This window comes from Podarcis bocagei, assembly GCF_964188305.1.
Source record: "Podarcis bocagei genome assembly, chromosome: 2".
Lineage (NCBI taxonomy): Eukaryota > Metazoa > Chordata > Lepidosauria > Squamata > Lacertidae > Podarcis > Podarcis bocagei.
In genome coordinates, this window is record NC_138126.1 from 111595244 (window position 1) to 111614659 (window position 19416).

Below are 19416 nucleotides of genomic sequence, written 5' to 3' on the forward strand. Positions count from 1 at the left end.
CTCTCCTCTTTCCTGCAATCTCCGAAAAGCTTCTCAAGGAAGCTTGGGGAGACCCACCTGAACAAAATGGGATGGGAAGGAAGCTTTCTCTCTGTGAACTTTTTAAAGATTCTAGTCCTATATCCAGGTATCAAAGTACAAGCCTCACTGAGCTCAGTGGGACTTTTAGTATCTGCCAGTTACTACATCAGGGGTCTGCCATGTTCTGTGGCCTACACCAACTCTCTAGAAAGTCCATGCAGGTACTATGTGTTACCACCTTAATTCTAAAATGATTTATCCTCTAACAGAAATACAAACATTCATTCTAATTGTTAATCCAGAGTTAAGCACTGGGAAAAATAAGCATCTACAGCTTTTGGTCCTTGCTTTGGCCCTTCAGAGACCTGCAGAATCCATCGCATTTAGTTCATAATGATGCCACGGGTTGGATTTCCAGTGGTTTAGTAAAAACATGGTATTTCCAAATCCAGGTTATTCTGGGATTTACTATGTAATTCCATAAAAAAGATTAAGTTATATTAATTTATCAGCAAGAGGATCTTGCAAGGAGATTAAAAATCCAGTGAATAACCATGGCTGGAACCATGTTGCTAATGTATTTGTAAGGGTAAAAAGACAATGAAACCTCATTTTCAACCCTGTTTTTACAGCATGGAAGAAAAATGGTCACAATCATTCAAAGGAAGGCAAAAATATGAGATACCGCTTCAAGAATCACATACCTTTAGTTGAAGCTGCAGGCATACCAAACCTGTGGAGAAGAGAGAAACCCTGGTTAGGGACTCTGAGGTTTTGGGTCTCTAAACCATGACATAGATTAGAAAACAATTTTAATACATGACATACCTAGACTACTAGATTGAATCTACATAGCATTTCTGCCTTGTTCACAAGATAATCACCAATCAAGCAGAACAGATGGTCCAAAAGGGAAATCGTGGGTTATTCTTCCTTGTAGGTTATTCTTATTTGCCATTACACATTGTTTAATAATTGGATGTTTAAAGCTCTGGATCTTTCACAAGTCTTCAATGTACTTCTCTTGATATAAAGAGCAAGGTATCTTATCAGCAGATGGTAAGGTTAAACACACCTGTGTATGGTATTTTCCTCATTTTATAATCCCTTTCACGACCATTTGTGTTGCTCATGAATAGCAGCACAGAAGTGAAAACATGGGATATTACTTAATTTATGATAATAATAATTTGTTTCATTTATTTGTCTTAACATTTAAAAGCATGTGAAAAGAACTGACCATACAACCAGTTGTTCATAGATTTTATGGTAATTTTGACATCTTCTGGGGGGAGACAGACTTCTACCTGGAAAAGGACATTATGAGAGAAGTCTACTACGCCCTGTTTTTGTTTTTCTAAATTATTATCTTGGATATTTCCCCATTCCCTTTCTATCTTTCATTGTTACTTAGTCTATGAAACAGTTTCTCTTAGAAGAAAGACTAAGATTTAATACTCTGGATAGGCTATGGAAGTATGAGGACAACTGTGAAATTCTATTTAAGCCATGCAAAGTTTTCAGGGTTCAAGCAAGCATCTCTACAAAGCAATGAAGCCATTTTTGGTTACCCACAACTCAAATTCCAAAGGTAGTCACTGCAGACAACTAGAACATGTCAGTTGCACAATGCATCTCTAATAAACTTTGATCTACACAATGGTTAAAAAGCAGCCACAGAAAACAAATAATGACAATAAATAAAGACTTACCGAGCTGCTCGTGCAGCCTTCTTACTCTCCAAACTCACAGGTACATTGAATCTCTCTGCCCGTTTCTGCATTCTCTAAAGTAGAAGATAAAGAATACAAATATGGTAGGCAATATAGAAAAACAATGCATTTTGTTCCAGATTTATGAGTAGTCATAAGTATATTCCCACCTGCATCTATCTATTAAACTTTTCAATCTCCTGCTTATTCCAAGATTTGGAAGAAAAGATGCTATGGAAGCAGGGCAATTGTTGTGGTGAGACACCACCAGGTCCATCCAAACACTGAGACTATCAACTTCTATTTCCTATCTCTACTTGAGAATCTCTGACTGTTTCTCCTGATGCAACAATCAACATGTTTTAATGAGCCAGAGGTTATGACAACTCTGACAATATGGACACAGAATAAGTGGTAAACACCCAGTAAGCCTGTGTTTCTGTTGGTAGATATGAAATGATCCATCTTTTTTGCTAAGAGCATATTGAGGTAGGCGAAATTTTAAACTACCAAGAATACAGCGCCAATCCCTTAACAAGAGAGAGACGGAATAGTGCTAATGGCTGTTCCAGTAGGCATGCTTCTGTTCAGAAGCCTGGTTTCTCATTAGCCAACACAATATATGGTATGTAACCTCATGCCCTTTGCTACAGCCATCGGTATTTAGAAGAACGTTTAGCTCAGAGGTCGCCAACGTGGTGTGCCACAGATGTTGCAGGATTACAACTACCATCATCCATTAAATTCACCATGTTGGCTGGGGCTGTTAGGAGTTGAGCATCATCAGAAGGCGGCTGTATTGGCTACTTCTATCTTAGCTACTATGAAGGGAAATGTGTACCTGCTTCAGACACATACACAAACCAGGGCAGCTGAAATAGATGTTGGCAGTAATGTTGCACATTTCAACCAGAAAAAGCTCTGCCCAGAAGTCACAGGAATAGCAGCCCCGGCATGAATACAAAATGAGCAACTTATTTCCCCACCTAGCTGCAAAAAGCAAGTGACAGCTCAAACAGATCACAGCTGATCCGGAAACATGCAAAACAGAACTTCAACAGAAGTTAAGATAAAATCTCTCTTACAAATGAAAAGCAAAATTGTTTTACAGAACATGGCAGGAGTCCAAGAACATATGCTGGAATAGGCTCATAAAAAGGCTACATTTCACAAATAAATAATTTTGCATGGAACACATGATTCAACGTGCGTTCGTTTGTGGTGTAAATGAAAGATGATCAGACAAAGAAATTCAGTTACTTACAATAAATAACTGTATGAAACATGCAGATAGCCCAACATATATAGTATTTCTGCATGAATAGAAGATAGCTTCATTCCTAATGGCTAAAAGCTTCATGGATGCTGCAACATATCTATGACGATCAAATTAAAACACTTCATGGTATGACCTACTGTCAACCTAAGAAATGCACATTGGACAGCACAACCCATTGCTAATTCTTGCAAACAGTAAACATGTTCACTAAAGTGAGGTTTTCTACAAGTTGAGAAGAATCTCAATTCCTTATGTGACCTGAAAGCAGTTCAAGTGCAGCACCCTTAATGACAGTGCTGAAAATAAAACCCTGTTGCTCTGAGAAGGTCATGATACATTAGGTACGTCAATTGAGTCTGGAAGGTATTTACATTATAAAGTTTAAAAGTTTCATGAAACATCAAGGGATTTGAGAAAGAATGGAGTTTGGCAGACTTGCAAATCGAAAGCAGAGGGAGCAAGAGAAGACGCAAGTAGAATAATTTAATGATCCCTTGATGAAGGCTTCCCACAAAGTTTAGAAGACGTCACTCTTTCAGTACCAGCTCCATTTCAGATAATTTTCTATTTATTGTTTCTGGTTACTTGCCCCACCAAAGTAATAATCCATGATTTGTGACATCAGTCCTCAATTGCTGTGGTCAGCTTACAGGCAGATTAGATCTTGAAGGTGACAGTTGAACAGCAGGGAGACAGACTTGTGTTTTCATATCAGCTTCCTCAGTTAGAGAGAGTGCAGTGGAAAGTGATGAAAATAAAGGATTAAGGAAGCCAAACAGATGTAAGAGAGAAAGTGTATGCCAGGTTTATCCACAGAACCCTTTGCTCCCTTAGAAGAAGGCCAAACTCTGTATAAGGGACAGATTACAGACGTGTCCATATCTCCTTTAATGTTGGAAGCGGTTCCTAACGCAAGTGTGGAGAAAGAGCCACAGAATGAGAAGAGAACAATTTGAAGGGCAGATATGGAGGCATAGCAAATACATTTCATCTCACACTGCGAAATAATAAGTAATCAGTTCTCCAAAACTGGTCTAGTGATCTCTCTTGCCAATGCAAGCCAAAAGATAACACAGGCTGTATTCATTTACTAATTGCAATAGAGCTACATATCATAAAGCTAATAGAGACTACAGCAACAGATATATGTGGCATAGGAGAATTAAGGCTAATAAGACACAGTACAAACTACAACTACTGAATCCAAAGCTAACTTTTTCAGTTTTTAGGCAGAAGTGGGGAAAGCTGCTTATCAGTGATGCAATAGTAGGGGATTCCTGCATTGGCAGGAGATTAGACTTGTTGTTTAGTCGTTTAGTCGTGCCCGACTCTTCGTGACCCCATGGACCAGAGCACGCCAGGCACTCCTGTCTTCCACTGCCTCCTGCAGTTTGGTCAAACTCATGCTGGTAGCTTCAAGAACACTGTCGAACCATCTCGTCCTCTGTCGTCCCCATCTTTCCCAACATCAGGGTCTTTTCCAGGGAGTCTTCTCTTCTCATGAGGTGGCCAAAGTATTGGAGCCTCAGCTTCAGGATCTGCCCTTCCAGTGAGCACTCAGGGCTGATTTCCTTAAGAATGGAAAGGTTTGATCTTCTTGCAGTCCATGGGACTCTCAAGAGTCTCCTCCAGCACCATAATTCAAAAGCATCAATTCTTCGGCGATCAGCCTTCTTTATGGTTCAGCTCTCACTTCCATACATCACTACTGGGAAAACCATAGCTTTAACTATACGGACCTGGCAAGGTGATGTCTCTGCTTTTTAAGATGCTGTCTAGGTTTGTCATTGCTTTTCTCCCAAGAAGCAGGTGTCTTTTAATTTCGTGACTGCTGTCACCATCTGCAGTGATCAAAGTCCCTCCTTCCAACTCTCTGATAGCTTAGCACAAGGGGTCAGAGTTGCAGTTCACAATTTCTGGCAGGCACAGTGTTGGCTACTGCTGTGCTGGACCATGGCTTAGCCTGTATAAACCCAAGCATGGTGTAATGTTTACACGTTTCCCTCAACCCTTTCCTCTTCCTTCATGGCCAGAAAGATGACTTCAGCAGAGTTTATTTCACTTTTTAACATTACATTTGAACCAAGAACCCTGGTTTAAGCTAAACAGTTAGTTGAACAAACCAACTTCATAGCCTATGGTCTGAAGCTGGTTAAGAACTGACAAGAGTCTGTTTCAAATAAGAATCCCTGGTTCAAATGTAATATTAAGCCAGGTTCTTTAAAAGTAAAGCTAAACCTTGCTGAAGTCCTCCTCCTCGTCATGTAAAAGCAGGGGAAGGAGAGAAACATACTTGGGCTCAACTACATAGCACTAATATATGGCTTAGTGTTAATGTGAATGTACCTATGACTTTATTATACAGAAGCAGTTCAGAGGAAATGGGGGGGGGGGATATTGCTTCCTGCTATGTAAAATGGCTCAAGCAGTCCCCGTTCCCCATCTTTCCACAGTAAACAAGCCAAAATTCTCCATGATGGCTGAACTCCAGGAACTGTGTTTTGTTTAAACTATGCTTTGTGAGAACTGTGGTTTGTTTACAATGGGAAGCAGATGCTCCCAATATCTCTTTCTAGTGCCCAAAAGCAGAGGAGAGAGGAAGGTGAACAACCTGGTAATAGCAGACCAACAGCAGACTAGAAAAAGAAAAACTCAGTAACATACACTATAAAACACTGGCCGAATCTGAGCTACATGTGCTAAAATTATGGTGGAGACAGAACACTATTTCCAAATGTGGGAGACTAGTTGTTAAACTCAGATGAAAATAATTGGAAAAAGAGAAAACCTTACCTCCGTTTGTGGAATTTCTGAGGCAATTTTCACCACCTTCTTCTCTGCACCTCTAGAGGAAGATAAATTGACAGACTGAAGCATAAATAACATATCATCTGTGTCTATTTTCAACAATTTAATCTGTAGCCAAGCCTGAACTATTTCCTGCAAGTGGTTTTTGAAGAACATTTGACTATGACTGCAGTTTCTGTTTGAGCTCCAGAAGTCTGTCCTGTCTTCCCTAAAGCTGTTGTCAGTGTAACAATAATTTATATTTGAAAAATGCTCAGTAAACACTATTTTAATAAGAGGTGTTCTACTTCAATAATATACCTCTTTAAAAAATAGGAAGCTATATTGACACAATTCAGCAAAATACTGGCAATACCAGGATAAGGAGACATTAAAAATCAGCATCTGGTGGTACTGATTAATAAAATTTTAAAAATGGGTGGGGTGGGGTGGTGAAATAAAGGATAATTGATTATGAAATCCAAACTTCCTCAGAATTAATTTTATGTGGTCATAAACAATCTTTTCTTTAAGATAAATGTAGGGATTTAATAAGAAATTACATTGGCAAAGAAACCATGGAAAATGTAGTATCAATTGAAGGTAAGATTAGGGAAAGTTGCATATTGCATTAACTGATATGATAACAAGTTATTTTGGAATTTGTAAAATATATGTAGAAACATACATATATATTGAATGAGACCTAAGTAACAGGAAAATGATACAAAATACATTGTAAAAAATTAGATTTGAAGATGGAATAAAAGATGAAATCACTAAATGGGATCTGTGTGCCTAACGGCCTGGTGGATGGTCAGCCAGTTTGTTAATTTAGATTTTGTACATGCTCAGAAACCAACAAGAAACATGATTGCTTACAGACTATATAGTTTCTAACCAGGAAGAGACAGGCAACAGTAACAGCACGTGCTGAAACTGAACGAGTCTGCAGTTCACATAGTACTCCATGAGTCAATTAATGTATGCATGGATATATATTATAAAGAGAACTGGGGGTACAAAAGAAAGAATTTGACTGTGTAAAGGAAAGTATGCTGTCTTGATAAGGGCAAACCTTTAATCAACTCATGGGTTTCATCTCTGCTCTAGCAAGGTGCAGGACCAATGGAACAAATGTGGAGCTTGGTAGTCATTTTCTGCTTCTATGGTGACAATCCTCATATTTAGCCTCTGTTTAAACCCCAATTATCTGTACAACCTTGAAAAGAATGAAATTATCTTCAACTCTGTATGAAACAGATGTCATTCAACTTGAAAGGATAGGAAGAATAAAGGGAATAGGCAAAGTATGAAGATGATGAACCATGAGACATTACAGAACTCCAGACTCACTGTCTCTCTCACATGCCAATGTAAACTGGACTCTTTATCTGAAGTTCGAATTGCATATTCAAATAGTTGGATGCGTTCTACACCAGTTAGATAAATGAGGTCCTATTTAGCATGTAATCATTCGCATAGTATAACCGGTATAAACCACTTACGATGAACAGTCAACCCCAACCAGAAACCTCAAGCTTATGCTATATGCCGTCAGATCTTTATTCTTTTATGACCACATATTCACAAAGGGACTGCTGTGTTGTAGTTCATGGGACAGCTATGGTTGACTTTTGGCCAGGTCAGCTATAGCTCCATTTCAAACACACACTTCTTTAACAATGTGCAATGGGAGCCAGTAAACAACTCAAACAAAAATATAATGGAGTGGGCGTGCTTGGAAGTTTATGCTCTGAAAACAGGGTTGAGGTTTGCAAAAGAAAACAAAGGAAGAAGATGCAAAGTTCGGAAGTTCCCAGGCTAAATGAAACAGCATCCTCCTCCTCCAAACAGCTCCCATAAAACAGTGGGTCATAGCCTGACTCATTAAGGTCTCCCATTTAGAGAAATGGATGGCTTTTGTTCAGGATTCCTGGACAGTTTTTCTATTTTATGCCCTGAAAGGTAGTAATGGTTTAATGACTTTTTCACAGGAAGCAATTCAGAACAGGAACCAGGGACTTGTTACCCCTGCAGCACTGTTTGCTGCCTTCTGTTTGTGATGCGGAGAAAGGGCACCCCCTGCTGCCTAGGAACAGCCACTACACTAAAATTCACATAATCGTGGTCTCCAAACTGAAAATTCAGCTGTACAGCATAGGATTTGGTCAAATTGTATGCTTTTTGGGTTGCTACTAATTGCTAATAGATCAGGGTTATGTAATAATATGCTGCAACAACAGTCATTCAAATCAAAAATCCCAATAAATATAGGGCAGATAGCAACATCTGACTGATATTTATGGGAATGATGGTTAGAAACTCAAGCTTGTAATTTTCATTCAATAGGAATTTTCACATATATTTGCACAGAAAATGAAGGCAATGATCCAGATAATTTTTTCTCATTGCACCATGAATACAGCCATAGCTTGAACTAAGAACTTAATCCCTTAGAACTGTACTCACCCTTTCACATTATGCACAAACGCCACTGGCATAAAATATTCAAGCTACTAAGACTACAATCCTAACCTGTTATCTGTGAGTGAGCCCCACTGAATTCAGTGCTTCTACATTCCAATGACTTTGCTGCCAAGAAAGGTACAACGTATACATAAAACAGAGCAGGGACCTCCATAATGCAAATTACGGTAGCAGAACCTTATTCTCCCAAACAATCACTTGTCTTCTCCTCAGCTCTATTTTGCCATCTGATAAAAACGATAAAAATGTACCTAATTTCTACAGCTGGAAGAATTAGCCAGAAAAAGGTCTAAATATGAATTGGGACAATTAGAGTACTTTATTCTAATTACCTTCTAATAATTGAGAACAAAATACTTTTGTTACAAAGGGTTTTGCTGGTTCAATAAGTTGTTTTATTATCTTTTCTCCGTAAGCTGCCTTGAGAGCGCTATGGGGATGGAAAGCGAAGTGAAAAGATTCCAAACCATTAATAAAGAAATACACCTAGCGAATGTGAAAACTGTGCCCTCAGGTAATTCAGGCCACTGCATGCAATTACTATATCAAGAAATCCTTGTGCATCTGGTTCAGTCTGATAAGGAAGCCGAAAGCAGCTAGAAGAGCAAGGATATGGGATCTGCTCATGAAACACACAGGCCTGCTACATTTTATCTATCTTAAAACCACGCATCTCCAAATGTGAGACAATCCGTTAGGAGATGCAACGTAATTGCTAGGGGCGGTGGTAGTTCACCCTCCTTGACCTCTTTTCCCTGCACAGTTTGTGTGCGTGAGGGTCAGGAGTAGGCTGCATACCCCTTCAAATGTTTAGCTGATGAATGGCACAAGGGACAAATGGGCAATTTGCTTCTCTATTTTAGCCTTTAAAGCATGTCGTTGACACAGGTGGCCCTTTTCTTTTTTACAACTTGCCTATTCCTTGATGTGGAATGAGAATGAGCTTTGCAAGCTAAACTGTGTACTTTTGCTTTGTCTTTACTAACGCCAAGATGGCTCTAACAATTCTTCTTACACCTACAAAGGCTAACAAGAACCGAATGTGAGATTCTCTGTTAAGAGAGAGAGAGAGAGAGACAATATACTGACAAGAGACTAGGGAGGTAATGCCGGGGGTGGGGGGAGAGATATGGTAAAACTACTTAGGTTACAAAATGTAGCTTTCCATGGTGCAACATTTTTATTATATTGGTGAAAAATTCTTACTTCTTTATTAAGTTCAAAATATATATAGCCTTAAGAGATTTTGAGGTTGGATTGCCATAGACATTTGGCTCAAGGATGATAGAGTAAATTCCTACATGCAAAGATGTCCAATAACTTGGATGTTCTATAAAAGAATATGGGACTTTGTCAACTCCAAACGGGTCTATATTTAATTTTAACTTTTAGCTAGCCTTCTGGTTTGTGATTTCCAAAAAAGCCAAAGTATTCAACGTGTAATCCCTAGCCACCACTAGTCATCCATTCATCTATAGAGTTGCAGATTCATACAATGACAAAGTCTTAGTGGTCAGGTGGCACACAAATACTGAAGGTAAACAAACACATTAATGTTTGACCAATACGTTCTAGCTTATGAAGGGCAGATAATTACACTTCAGTTGATTTCTCAATAGCTACTTCCTCTTTGATAGGAGCATCTGTGGGCTTCTGTTCTTCCTCCTGCAACATAAACAGTCAACAAGGAGAGAGGTAAACCTAGAGAACAAAATGAATATAAGCCTCACAAAAGATGTTAATGAGAACTGCAGATAACCATCTGATACGATGCAAATCTTATTGGACATAGGAACCAGAGTTCAATGGGACCTTAAACATGAATAGAATCTCAACCTTGCAAAGTCTTGTGGGCAAATTTACATACAGGCCGCGACCATTTTGCGCATCAGTGGAGCACAATTGTAAAAGTTACAAGTGCAACTGTACTTATTTGTGTAAATAGTTAGGGGGTGGTTCTTATGCCTTTTAGACAGCTAAATTCAGAACTGAATGTAATACTCTTTGGGTGAAGTTCAAATTATGTTATGGGCATCATAGTTTATTTATTGGACTGATGTAAACCATCAATGTTTCTGAGCACAAATGTGTTCCAAAGCCCCAATGCTGAAAAATGTCCAGTTATCCAGATGTACAGTATTTTATGTCAGCATGAACAGCAATCATGTTTACTGTATATATAAGCCTGATCGTCCAAATAATTTGAATTTTTGTGAAGCAACTGGGACACGCAAGATTACATTGCACTTTATGGGTTGTTGTTTTTTTTAAAAAAAAGATTCACAAATAACTCACTAAGCAGTCTACATTCTAAAAACAAGACAAAACAAAACAAAAAACTAATCTAGAACTGGAATCAGAAATGTTATTACTCAGTGTTGCTTGAACTTAGAAATACTACTTAAAATTCATTCTCTTTCAGACTATTGGCAGGCTGGATTCAGTTTTTTGCAACCTTAATTAAATACAAGCTTTGTAATCATGAAAGAAACCCTGAGTAATTTCAGTGTGCACTCCCACACTAATACTGGGACACAGTGGTAATAAACAAACATTTAATTCCTTGACTATTTTATAACTTCAGTTAACCTTAAAGTTAATAAAATACAAACCCAGGTTTCCCATTTTATGCATCTTGCTAAAAACTAATTTCTTAGCAAAGCAATATTTTAGTAACCACGAATAGTAAAAACAGTTGTATGAAGAATGATAAATTCAAACTCAACCACCGTTTAATGTGTACATTTGCAGTACAGGAAACTGTAGCACAGAATATACATTACTTAGAATCACTGAGCATTTCAGCAAACCCCCTCCGCCCTGCAACAGCCTTGCTCGCTCTTCACATATAAACCATCTCAGCAAAATCATTTGAAAACAAGCTCCTCTCTTCCACCTCAGAAAACTGTAGTGGATGCAAAAGACCTTACATGTCACCCTTCTAGTTCTAGATCTACAAGTGACAAAAAGTACATATTTTATTAAAGATTTGTAGCTGGTTACCAGACACTTCATTCAAAAATCTCAAATGAACACAGTTGCACATCTCCAATTCTACAATCAATATATTCTCTATGGCTTCCTAATCATGAGCATCATTTAACATTAGCGCTGGATATATTCCTAATTATATATTTTATAAACAATTGCCTACTAAAGACATTTACCCAAAAGAGCTTTCAATTAAACTAGTTCAAATGATGAACAGTTCAAATACACTTGTGACATGGATCCTTATTGCTATGCTTCCTATTACCAAAAACAAAAAGATAAAGAGCAGCCAAGATCAGGATGGAACATAATACAAGTTACATGAACTACATAATTAAATAACTGTCTTACACTGAACTATAATTTACCTCTGTTTCTTCTCCTAAGACATCCTCTTCATTTGCCTCCTCCTCAGCTACAAGAAATCAAGGGGAAATTAAAAATTACTAAAGTATATTTTACATGTTGTGTGTACAAAGATCTTAGTGGTCTCCATCAAGACAAAAGCTTCTATTTAAGTTTCATATTATTAAATTAAAATAACCAAAACAACCTCAAAGTTAGAAGAAGAGTTTGGATTTGATATCCCGCTTTATCACTACCCCAAGGAGTCTCAAAGTGGCTAACAATCTCCTTTCCCTTCCTCCCCCACAACAAACATTATGTGAGGTGAGTGGGGCTGAGAGACTTCAGAGAAGAGTGACTGGCCCAAGGTCACCCAGCAGCTGCATGTGGAGGAGCGGGGAATCGAACCCAGTTCACCAGATTACGAGTCCACTGCTCTTAACCACTACACCACACTAGTGTATTAGGGTACAGTAAAGTACAGTACTGCAAAACAAGTGCCTGCTTCTTTATCACCGTGTGACAGAGAAGTCCCTATTACAACTGATGCCTGCATTGCACAGCGATGAAGAATAAACTCAGGTCTGCTTGCTTTCACTGAACACGCAAGAAGCCCTGCCCTAGCTGACATCATCAGTGGGCAGAGTTTGGGGGAAATGGCCTTACGGGCCAAAGTTCACCCCCTGACAGGGCATAGGTTGGAGGTTCTCCACTCCATTGCAATCCTAAAAAAGTAAATTTAGAAGTGATTCTCATTGAAGGAACACGCTGTAAACCAATCTTTAATTTAGGCTGCAAGGCAGAAGAGAAGAAGGGTGTGAGGTTGCATTCATCTGTACTCAATTTTCTCTCCTAGACTAGTAGTGTCTCACCACCTCCACAAGGAGAGACGAAGTGACACTCTATGGAAAGGCATCAGAAAATGAATGGCAAACACAAGCGACACTGGTGAGTATCCTGCTCTGGATGAGGCTGCACCCTCCTTGAAAAAGCAGTAATGCAGCTTGGGGGTATTCCTTGATCTAGCATTGTCACTTGTGGCCCAGGTGGTCTCAGTGCCTCACAGAGTCTTTTGGCAGCTTTGGCTGGTTTGCCCACTGCAACTGTTCATTGACAATGTTAGCCTAGCTACAGTGATGATCCATGTTCTGAGAGTTTCCCATCTGGATTACTATAAAGCAGAGATGTCCAACCAGTAGATCATGATCTACCGGTAGATCCCTGGCTGATCTTGGTAGATTGCGGGATCCTTATCGTGTACAAAAAGTTAGGGGGGGAGCTTAAAAACTCTGTGCAATCCTCCCCCCAAAAAGCTCAACAACTCTGGGCACTTCCCTCCTAAAAAAAGTTCAATAGCTCTGGGCAATCCACCCACCCCACACACGCTCCTCCTCCCTCCAATGACAATGGGTAGATCACTGCCAGTTTTTTTATACTGGGAGTAGATCACAGTCTCTTGGGAGTTGGACATGCCTGCTATAAAGCATCATAAAGCACTAGAGGCAGCACTTTTTTTCTAAAAAAATGTTTAGGGGTACTCTCATTTTCCTACTCATATTGAAATACTGCCCCTCAATGAGGCCAAACTTAGATTCACAAAATGTTTAGGGGTACGTGTCCCCCTGCGTCCACCCAGAAAAAAAGCACTGATTAGAGGTATTATGGAGCTGAGAGTGTGGAAGAAAGGGACAGAGGCAGGACACCAGGCATGTCATGAACTGAAAATGTGCTGGCATGTGCAAAGGTGTATTTCCTTTTGTCTTGAATTTCCCACCATTCACCCTCATTGGATGTTGTTGTTCAACATATTTCTAAACGACCTGGATGAAGGTTTTGAGGTGATGCTCATCAAATTTGCAGAAGACACCAAACTGGGAAGGGTAGCCAATGCCACTGAAGACAGAATCAGTGCCTTTGACTGTGTTGACCACAGCAAACTATGGCAAGTTCTTAAAAAATGGGAGTGCCTGATCACCTCATCTGTCTCCTGAGAAATCTCTATGTGGAACAAGAAGTTACAGTTAGAACTGGATATGGAACAACTGATTGGTTCAAAATTGGGAAAGGAGTACGGCAAGGCTGTATATTGTCTCCCTGCTTATTTAACTTATATGCAGAATTCATCATGCGAAAGGCTGGGCTGGAGGAATCCCAAGCCGGAATTAAGATCGCCGGAAGAAATATCAACAACCTCAGATATGCAGATGATACAACCTTGATGGCAGAAAGTGAAGAGGAATTAAAGAACCTTTTAATGAGGGTGAAAGAGGAGAGCGCAAAATATGGTCTGAAGCTCAACATCAAAAAAACAAAGATCATGGCCACTGGGCCCATCACCTCCTGGCAAATAGAAGGGGAAGAAATGGAGGCAGTGAGAGATTTTACTTTCTTGGGCTCCATGATCACTGCAGATGGTGACAGCAGTCACGAAATTAAAAGACGCCTGCTCATTGGGAGAAAAGCGATGGCAAACCTAGACAGCATCTTAAAAAACAGAGACATCACCTTACCAACAAAGGTCCGTATAGTTAAAGCCATGGTTTTCCCAGTAGTGATGTATGGAAGTGAGAGCTGGACCATAAAGAAGGCTGATCGCCGAAGAATTGATGCTTTTGAATTATGGTGCTGGAGGAGACTCTTGAGAGTCCCATGGACTGCAAGAAGATCAAACGCATCCATTCTTAAGGAAATCAGCCCTGAGTGGTCACTGGAAGGACAGATCGTGAAGCTGAGGCTCCAATACTTTGGTCACCTCATGAGAAGAGAAGACTCCCTGAAAAAGACCCTGATGTTCGGAAAGATTGAGGGCACAAGGAGAAGGGGACGACAGAGGACGAGATGGTTGGACAATGTTCTCGAAGCCACAAACATGAGTCTGACCAAGCTGCGGGAGGCAGTGGAATACAGAAATGCCTGGCGTGCTCTGGTCCATGGGGTCATGAAGAGTCGGACACGACTAAACGACTAAACAACAACAACAACAACAACAACAACAACAACAACAACAACAGAATCAAGATTCAAGATGACCTTAACAGATTGGAGAACTGGGCCAAAACTAACCAAAGTAATTTCAATAGGAACAAATGTAAATTTCTACACTTAAGACAGGAATATCCAACTGAATAAAAATAAGATGGGGGATATGTGGATTGCCAGTAGTTTTGCTGGGATAGCTCAGCCAGTTGTGGGTTTGAGCCCCATGTTGGGCAAAAGACTCCTGCACTGCAAGGGGTTGGACTATATGACCCTCATGGTGCATTCCCACTCTACAAGTCTATGATTTTATGATTCTAGTACATGTGAAAATGATATGCCATGTATGATCTAGCAGAAATTCCTGCATTGTGAGGGTTGGACTAGATGACATTTGAGGTCCCAACTCTACAATTCAGATTGTAATGTATCGAGGGAGAAAAGTTTTTATCCTACTGTGAGTAGATCGCAGTCTCTTGGGAGTTGGCCACACCTGCTTTACAACACACATAATTTTATATCCCTCTCTCTTGTCTCCCCTTACTCATTATTCTAAACGAAACAGCCCCAAACATTATAGCCTTTCCACATAGGGGAGTTACACCAGCTCCTTGGTAATTTTCATTGTCTTTTTCTACTACTCTTCTAGTTCTACAATATCTTTTTTGAGAAGTGGAGACCATACTTGTGTGGCTCCACCACAGATTTGCATGTATATATATTTTTTAAAAATCCCATTCATAACTATTCCTAGAATGGAAAAGCTAGTTCTCACTATGGAGGAATATAAGAAGTGGGATCCCCCAAGGATCTGTGTTGGGATTGGTGCTTTTTGATTTGTTCATAAATGACCTGGAATTAGGGGTGAGCAGTGAAGTGACCAAATAATAATAATAATAGTAATAATAATAAACAACTTTTATTTATATCCCACCCTCCCCGGCCAAAGTCAGGCTCAGGGCGGCTAACATCAGATATATAAGACTAGTATAAAATAAAACAATAATTAAAATACCTCCTAAAAACAGGTCAAATCAAATTAAAGTCTAATTAGATGGCTTTCTGCAGGGCTAGGGTTGGGAGCAGTAAGCGCTAATCAGCTCAACTGTTCACGCTGATCTTATATGGATGGGCCTGTGAGAATGCTGGGAGGCCTCTTTCATATTAGTTTTTATACAAAAAGAAAAGGAGTGTCAGGCTGAGCCCTGACCAAAGGCCTGGCGGAACTCGGTCTTGCAGGCCCTGCGGAAAGATGTCAAATCCCGCAGGACCCTGATCTCTTGTGGCAGAGCATTCCACCAGGTTGGGGCCAAGGCTGAAAAGGTCCTGGCCCTGGTTGAGGCCAGCCTAATCTCTCTGAGGCCTGGGATCTCCAAGGTGTTATTTGCAGACCGTAAGGCCCTCTGTGGGGCATATCAGGAGAGGCGGTCCCATAGGTACGAGGGTCCTAGGCCGTATAGGGCTTTAAAGGTTAAAACCAGCACCTTAAACCTGATCCTGTACTCCACCGGGAGCCAGTGCAGCTGGTATAGCACCGGATGAATGTGATCCCGCGGTGAAGACCTTGTAAGGAGTCTCGCCGCGGCATTCTGCACCCGCTGGAGTTTCTGGGTCAGTTTAAAGGGCAGCCCCACGTAGAGTGAGTTATAACAATGAAGCCTCGAGACGACCGTCACATGGATCACAGTGGCGAGACCAGGGAGAGACAGGTAAAGGACCAACTGCTTAGCACGCCGATGGAAAAAGGCTGCCTTTGTTGTAGCTGCAATCTGCATCTACAAAGGGGGGGGGGCATCGAGGATTACACCCAAACTCTTGACAGAAGGCACTGGCACTAATTGCGCCCCCGCAAGAGATGGAAGTTGCCCCCCCCAACCGCATATCATCCCGACCCAGCCACGGGACCTCTGTCTTCAAACACTTCCCACCAATTTATCATAACAAACATTTAAGTTAACCACTCTGAAAAAGCTTTTTTTAAAAAAACGGTGGTTACTTTCAATGTTTTTCAGTTCTCTGATATAGAGGGTGATTTTAAAAGTCTTCAAACATCTTGGCTGTGAGTTCTGGAAGACCTGCTCCCTGCCTTGTTAGTCTTTTCCACCTGGCTTGGGAGGGCAGGGTCCTGACCAACTACAGCTACAAAAGCTGAGGCTTCTGAATGGATTTCTGGGGGGTATTGTTTGGCAGGGTGAATTGCTGGGTTTTTGTTGTTGCTGTTGTTAATATTAATTTTTTGTATTTTAATTTTAGATCTTATAATGATTTATGTGGAAACTGTGCAATTATGGTTGTGAACTTTTTATTTGACTACTTTTGTTATGATTGTAATTATGTAAGTTTTCATGCTGTAAGCTATCTTGAGCATAGCTTTACCTATGGAATACAAATTCAATGGGTCATGTTAGGCTTGGGCCTCCTTCCTCAGCTACATAATTTGTCAGTTTTTCAGCAGCCACCTTATCCTTTAATAAAACTTTAATTCCTTGGTCCTCTAGTGATCCAACTGCCTTCCTAACTGGTCTCCTGTTTTTAATTGCTGGCCTTAACATTTTCAGTAATATGTTCCTCAAATTATTTTCTTGGATCTGTTATATTACACTTGCATTTTTGTGCTTGTAATATGCACAAATTTAAATTCCTTTTTGTTTTCATTTTGCTGGAAACAACTTGCTGCCTCTGAAAACTTCGATGTCTCTGGTTGCTAAGAAAAAGTGACATCGGGGTTCTAATTTTCTGTTGCCAGGCATTGCCTCTCTACTTTTTCAAATGATTTTGGGGTATCAAATGTAATGTTAGTGACTTACTATGATACAGGTCTTTTCTAGCAGCAGGGTTACATAGTCACTATTCTAGGTTTGTGTTCCTCTGCCAGCCCAGGCAGGAAACATGATTTTTTCAGGGTTCCTCCTAGCTCCTGTTTTCCCTTCTGGTCAAGCTCTACAAACTGTAGGATCTGCAAGACAACTGAGAAACCTAACAATGTTACTGGAAAGAACCTCAATTTTAATGGCTTGTGAACTGTGTGTTCTAAACTACTGATTCTTGTTGTATTTTTATAATTGTTGTTCTAGACTGTACAACTTCAGGGTAGAATTTCTTCATTTAATTGTATACAGTGTATTGAACATAGTTGGCATTATGTATAATAATATTAATACTAATAGTAACAAGCATACACTGAACTAAAGTGCTCTGATAACAATCAGAGCAGCTGCATATAGGGTGAACCCTGTTGCCAGAAAAGGCCCATATCATAGTAGGTGAGCAAAGTTACATTTTCCTGGCAGCCTGGACTACAATGCCACTATGCTGGGACCTACCAGAGCCTATGTTCCTTTGAGCAGATATTGAATCCACTCCCTGTGGTCTAGCTATTATCTGAAGGACACACCTTCCAAAGGGCTGCTTCTGCAGAAGTGCAGGCATCCCCTTTATAATGTCTGGTAACAGCAAAGGGGACTGCCCTCTAATGTTGACATTAGTTGCCAGACCACTATGGTGGCTGTAGCTCTAGTTGAGTGAGCCATCACTTGCCTAGGAGCAGGAAGATGCTGAATCTAAGGCCTTAAGCTATTTAGCTATGGTGTATGATTGGGCCTCATCACTCACTGATGTTGGATGAAAAGACACCAATAGGGTACAGTGGTACCCCGGGTTAAGTACTTATCGTATTTTCCGCTCTACAAGACGCACCAGACTACAAGACGCACCTAGTTTTGAGAGGAGGAAAACAAGGGGGGGGGGAAATATGAATCTCAGAAGCCAGAACAGCAAGAGGGATCGCTGTGCAGTGAAAGCAGCAACCCCTCTTGCTGTTCTGGCTTCTGGGATAGCTGCGCAGCCTGCATTCGCTCCATAAGACGCACACACATTTCCCCATACTTTTTAGGAGGGGAAAAGTGAGTCTTATAGAGCAAAAAATATGGTAATTCGTTCCGGAGGTCCGTTCCTAACCTGAAACTGTTCTTAACCTGAAGCGCCACTTTAGCTAATGAGGCCTTCCAGTTGCCACCGCGCCGCCAGAGAACGATTTCTGTTCTTACCCTGAAGCAAATTTCTTAACCCGAGCTGCTATTTCTGGGTTAGCGGAGTCTGTAACCTTAAGCGTATGTAATCTGAAGCCTATGTAACCGGAGGTACCACTGTAATTAGTCTGTCTGAAAGCTGGGGGGGGGGGGGGGAGCCAAGAAAAATGTTAAGGTCTATAAGGACAGAGGAAATCTGCTGAGCTTGGCAGGAAACAGAAAGGCTGAGGAGCCAGGAGGGTGAGCACTGAAATGAATCATAGAAGTTTCCTACCTGGACTAGTAGACGGTCCCAAGCCCAGCATTGTGGCCGTGCTGCCCAGGCCACCAGGAAATTAGTGGGTAGACCTGTGTGGCATACAACAGCTGTAGTGTACTTTGGGCTAGGGTGGATTCCAGTATCTGCCTGGAGCAGAATTCAAATCCCCTTTTTCTGCTTTCAATGCAATGTTATTGACCACCATGATAAAGCGTCTTATATCAGCAGTTGCTTCCTTTGCAGACATACACTTCATCCTTACATTCCAAAAGGTTTCTGTTCTAAAATAGTGTCTTCAACAGTATGAGTATTTATCCATGTCAGTTGTGCCTTTTACTGAAAATAAAACCTGTGAACGCGTAGTTGGGGTGGTGGTGGGGTTTGAACCTGTCTCTCTTAGCTCTAGGAACATTTCTCCTGACCACTGCTGGTACTAGAGAGAAGACGAAGAGGAAGAGTTTGGATTTGATAATAATAAATAATAATAATAATAATAATTTTTTATTATTTATACCCCGCCCATCTGGC

At 40.5% G+C, this 19416-nt stretch overlaps 1 protein-coding gene across 2 annotated transcripts in view; it reads right to left on the reverse strand.

Annotated features, from left to right (window-relative positions):
- SARNP (SAP domain containing ribonucleoprotein) overlaps positions 1–19416 on the reverse strand; it is a 58147-nt gene that overhangs the window by 33181 nt on the left and 5550 nt on the right. For both annotated transcript variants that reach the window (XM_081181555.1, XM_081181554.1), the window contains exons 3-7: positions 11649–11695; positions 9887–9954; positions 5806–5857; positions 1734–1807; positions 726–754 (exon numbers count right to left, since the gene is read on the reverse strand). In XM_081181555.1, coding sequence (XP_081037681.1) covers positions 726–754; positions 1734–1807; positions 5806–5857; positions 9887–9954; positions 11649–11695 — 270 coding nt within the window. The remainder of the gene's footprint in view (positions 1–725; positions 755–1733; positions 1808–5805; positions 5858–9886; positions 9955–11648; positions 11696–19416) is intronic.